This window comes from Nicotiana tomentosiformis, chromosome 7, assembly GCF_000390325.3.
Source record: "Nicotiana tomentosiformis chromosome 7, ASM39032v3, whole genome shotgun sequence".
Taxonomy (NCBI): domain Eukaryota; kingdom Viridiplantae; phylum Streptophyta; class Magnoliopsida; order Solanales; family Solanaceae; genus Nicotiana; species Nicotiana tomentosiformis.
Window position 1 is genome coordinate 57,179,323 of NC_090818.1, and position 5,281 is coordinate 57,184,603.

At 41.2% G+C, this 5,281-nt stretch overlaps 1 protein-coding gene across 1 annotated transcript; it reads left to right on the forward strand.

Moving 5' to 3' along the window:
* On the forward strand, positions 1 to 1,186 carry LOC138895638 (uncharacterized). The gene is made up of 3 exons (XM_070180348.1): positions 1 to 156; positions 412 to 648; positions 830 to 1,186. Exons 1-3 carry the CDS (start codon positions 1 to 3, stop codon positions 1,184 to 1,186), a joined length of 750 nt encoding a protein of 249 aa, XP_070036449.1.
* Positions 1,187 to 5,281: the final 4,095 nt, after the last annotated feature.

The window sequence follows — 5,281 nt, forward strand, 5'->3', positions numbered from 1 at the left end:
ATGGATCTGTGTGGACCTATGAGGGTGACAAGTAGAGGAGGAAAGAAGTACATTTTTGTTATAGTGGATGACTATTCTAGATTCACCTGGACCTTGTTTCTCAAAACCAAGGATGAAACTTTTCTAGTGTTTGCTGCGTTTGTGAAGAATATCCAGGTGAAGATGAGCCATAATGTTGTGTGTATAAGATGATCACAGCACAGAGTTTGATAATACAAAATTCGATGAATTCTGTGTTGAAAATGGCATAAGTCATAATTTTTCAGCTCCAAGAATACCTCAACAAAATAGTGTTATTGAGAGAAAAAATAGGACTCTTGAAGACATGGCAAGGACAATGTTGATTGACAGTGGCATTGCAAAAAACTTCTAGGCGGAAGCAGTTAATACTGTATGCTACTTGGTGAACAGGTGCATGATCAGGTCCCTCCTGAACAAAACCCGTATGAACTGCTGAACAGGAGGAAACCCAAGCTAACACATTTAAGGATATTTGGCTGCAAATATTTTGTCCTTAACAATGGTAAGGAAGCACTTGGAAAATTTGATGCTAAAAGTGATGAAGGAATATTTCTGGGCTATTCAGCACAAAGCAAAGCCTACAAAGTCTACAACAAAAAAACTCAATGTGTTGAGGAAAGCATACATGTGATCTTTGATGAATCACACCAACTATGTGGGAAAGATTCACATGATAAGATTGATCAAGAATGAGAGTAGTCAACAGTTCCTGGTGAAGTCATTGATATGGCAAATGGAAAGGCTGATGATGAGTCACGTCAAGGAATCAAATAGTGATAATGCAGATGTATCTCCAGCTGATGCATAGGAACCTGGTTCCTCCATCACAATAACTGAAGTTGAGAACAGAGTCGTTGATGTTGTGCAAGGAACCCCAGATGCTGAGCTGAGAAGCGGGACTCAAGTCAACAATGGGTCACATTCTGAAGAACCTAGACCCTCTCATAATGAGTTTCAGGTGTCTAACTGGAAGCACAAAAGTTCACCCCCTCTTCAGAATGTGATCACTCCACTTGACTCAGGGATTCAAACAAGATCAAAGTCAAGAAACTCACTTGCCTTCTCAACCTTTCTCTCTCAAATTGAGCCAAAAAATATCAAGGAAGCATTGAAAGATGCTGACTGGATTACTGCCATGCAAGATGAACTCCATCTATTTGAGTGAAATAGTGTGTGGCACCTGGTCCCTCGACCTACTAATAGAATTGTCATAGGATCCAGGTGGGTATTCGAAAACAAACTTGATGAGTTTGGAAACACAACAAGGAACAAGGCAAGGCTAGTAGTTCAAGGCTACAATCAAGAAGAAGGGATCGACTATGATGAAACTTTTGCTCCAGTTGCTTGAACGGAAGCCATCATAATTCTCATTGCCTTTGCATATCATATGGAATTCAAATTGTTCCAAATGGATATCAAAAGTGCATTTCTGAATGGTTTTCTAAAAGAAGAAGTCTTCGTCAAGAAACCTCCTGGCTTCGAATGTCATGAGCATCCTGAGCATGTTTTTAAACTTGACAAAGGTTTATATGGGCTGAAGCAGGCTCCTCGTGCATGGTATGAAAGGCTGTCAAAATTTCTCCTAGAAAATGGCTTTACAAGAGGAAAAATCGACAACACCCTATTTCTGAAGAAATAGGGGAGGAACCTGCTCATTGTGCAGGTTTATGTTGACGACATCATCTTTGGTGCAACAACTAATTCTCTGTGTGAGGAGTTTGCAAAGCTCATGGAAGTGAGTTTGAAATGAGCATGATAGAAGAATTAAATTTCTTCTTGAGTCTACAAGTTAAGCAAACTCCTAATGGCACAATGATAAGTCAGCAGAAGTACATCAAAGAGCTTCTAAAAAGGTTTGAGATGGAAAGCTCAAAAATCATTGATACTCTTATTGCCACTGCCACTCGTCTAGACCTAGATGAACCTGGTTCTCCTGTGAAGGAGACCATGTATAGAGGCATCATTGGGTCACTCCTGTATCTCACAAAAAGCAGACCAGATATCGTATTCAGCGTAGGATTATGTTCTAGGTTTCAATTCAATCCAAAGGAATCTCATCTGAAGGCTGCCAAGAGAATCCTAAGGTATCTCAAAGGAACACATGACCCGGTTCTCTACTATCCCTCATGAGACAACTTCGACTTAATCGGGTATGCTGATGCTGATTATGCTGGTTATCTGGTGGATAGAAAAAGCACTTTTGGTATGGCACACTTTATGGGATAGTGTCTAATTTCATAGGGTACGAGGAAACAAAATTCAGTGGCTCTTTAAACTGCAGAAGCTAAGTATGTGGCAGCTGCATCTTGTTGTGCTCAAATGTTGTGGATTAAGTAGCAGTTAGAGGACTTTGGTGTATTTTCTGATTGTGTCTCATTACTGTGTGACAAAACCAGTGCTCTCAACATGGTAAAGAATCCATTTCAGCACAAGAGAACAAATCAGATTGGTGTGCGCCATCACTTTCTCAGAGATAATGTTGAAAAAGGGCTTATCTCCATGAAGTTTTGTAGCACAGAATATCAAATTGCATATATCTTCACCAAAGCACTGAGCAGAGAGCATTTTGAAAGAAATCGGTTGACATTAGGGTTGATAAAATCAAGCTGAGCACCTGGTTCCTCAATGATTGGCTATGAAAGAAATGAACAGGTAAAACAGCTAAAAAGTATTTTTTTTGGCAAGCTCTAACTCATTTCTATACCGTTACAGGTAGACACGCATTGCAATTACAGAGCACACAGGAAGCCAATGGTATTGCATGTTGGTAAAAGGACGCGGCTCACATTTACAAAAGTAGTCAAGGAACCTGGTTCCCGTGACACAGGTTAGTAGTTCCTTTGTACTCTCATGCACAACTTTTTAACGGCTGAGAAAGTAACACGTCATTAAAATTTTAGTTCTCCCTTTTCCCTTTTTGGAACCCAAGAGTCGTACCCATTAGTAAGCGACCCGTCAACCCAAAAACATTACTACCCATTCCAACCGGTCCCTCACCCTCCTTAAATAAATCCAAAAGGTGTCTTTATCACCATTGTTCACATCAAAAGCCAAAACCCCCCTTTTGCTCTCAAAACCAAATACTCATTCTTCTTACTACAAAACCCCACCATGTCTAAAAATCTAGAAGCCTCAAATCTTCCAGATATCGTCCCTACTGTGTCTCCATCTCAAGAAGTACATGTAACAGAGTCTAAGTCTCTTATGTCATCAAATCGAAACCCCAACAAGATTCTCAACTACCCTATGTTTCTTCTCCAACCCAATCAAGTTTTGGTTTTCATCGGAGTCGCAAAACTTCGAACGCAAAGAGGCTTGTGACTGCGACCTCTCCCTTTGTCTCGTCAAAAAAATGGCTGAGGGAGAAACAGTAGAGGAAGATGAAAATCATGAAGTTTCTAGTCTGCAAGTTGAAGAAAGCACTGAGGCACAAAAGAGTGCGGTTTGTAGTGGTGAAGAATCAGCGTCAATTACCCCAAATCTTGACTTGAATGTTGCCAACCCTACATGTAATACTCTTTATGTGCCTTCTGAATCTACTTTGGGGTTGAATGAACAAGAGGCCATAGAGAATATGTTGTTAATAGCTGTCGAGGGGAGTTTAGTTGGTGGTTATGAAGGTGTTTCTGAAACCATTGGGTCTTAGGGGGAAGGTGATAGTCTACAGGTAGAGGGTAGGGAACTTGTATCTATTGAAAATCAGGCACCTGAAAGTACTACTGGGGAACCACATGAGGGACCCGATCCCTCAGCCCAAGAGGAGCCCTCTGCTCCTACTTGGGATGAGACCCAATATTTTTCAAAAGAACCCCAGGTTAGTACTGATCCCGCTCCCTCTCTGCATTTCGATGTTGAGCCATTAACCATTGTTGTTCCTGAGATGAAATCTCTCTGTGAGAAAGAGAATGAGGATAGTGAGGAAGATTATGACAATATCGTTGTTGCTAGTTTTATTGCTTCTAGAAGTAGTAAGGCAACTCCTAAAATGCCAACTCCTAAAAGACCTACTACTACGCTACAAAAGAAGGAAGCTTTTGAACCAGTTCTGAAGAAAAATAAGGAAGAAAAGAAGAAGAAGAAGAAGAAGAAGAAGAAGAAGAAGAAGAAGAAGAAAAAGAAAATGAAGAGGTTGGTGAAGGGTGAAAAGTTAGTAAATGAAGAGGTAGTGCCTCCACCACTTATTGTTGACGTTGATGACGAGGTGAATAAGGAACCCAGTTCCTTAATTCGTAAGTCCTCTAAGAAACCTATTGTTCCAAAATCTAGGAAAGCGTCCTCTGTGAGAATGATAGAGTTTAGCAATGTTGAAGTGGAAAAGTCTGGTGAAAAGGTGGCTGAGGAGTCTGGTAAGAAGGTTCTGAGAAATCTACAGAGAAAGGGAAAAGTGTGAGAAAATCTATGAAACGGAAGGCTGGTGCAAATGAGGAACCACGTTCCTCCAAGAAGGCCAAGATGGGTGTTGCCAAGGATGAAGGAAGAGAAAATCTGAGAAACCAGAAAGTGTTGTGGGGCAGAACATTTGCTCATGATATTCTTGACATGATAGGGATGCGCCAACTGGTTGACATCGCTGAATTTCAACAGTGGACACATTTGTTCACTACTGAGAGCCTTATGGTGTATGAGGCGTAGGTGAGGCGGAGGTGCGTAGTTTCTATATTGATATGTTCACTGTAGAAGATGAGAACATATGCCTGAAGGTGAATGGTGTTGATTTTGTGATGAATGAGGTTGTGCTGGGCACAATTCTAGGAGTGCCTAATGGCGGCATATCATCCATTGAGGGGACTTGCTCATCAAACTTCAGAAGTGCCATTTTGAAGGATGATGCAGTACAACAGGGGGAACAGGTACACAAAAAGGCCCTCCTTCCCGTGTACCAATTGTTGTTCGAGATAGTGAACAAGGTTTTGCTCCCTCGTGCAGAAAGGCGTTCCATTACGTCACAATCAGACATGTTCCTCATGGAAGCACTAGATGCCTACTCCACTATAAATCTGTCGGGCATTATGATTGAGCACATGAAGAAAGTGATAGATTTTAAGGATGACAATCATGGGCTGCCCTACAGTTTTTACTCACTAAGGTATTTGATGTCTTCAAAGTTCCTTTGGGAAAGGTTACAGTGGGTACTCGCAAGCAGACCTTCTCCAAGACCACCTTAGAAGAGTGTGAGTGCATCGATAAGAAAGGAGGGGTTGGCAGCAATTCCACTGTCTCTCAACTGATTAAAGCTCAAAACATTGCCAATGAAGAGATA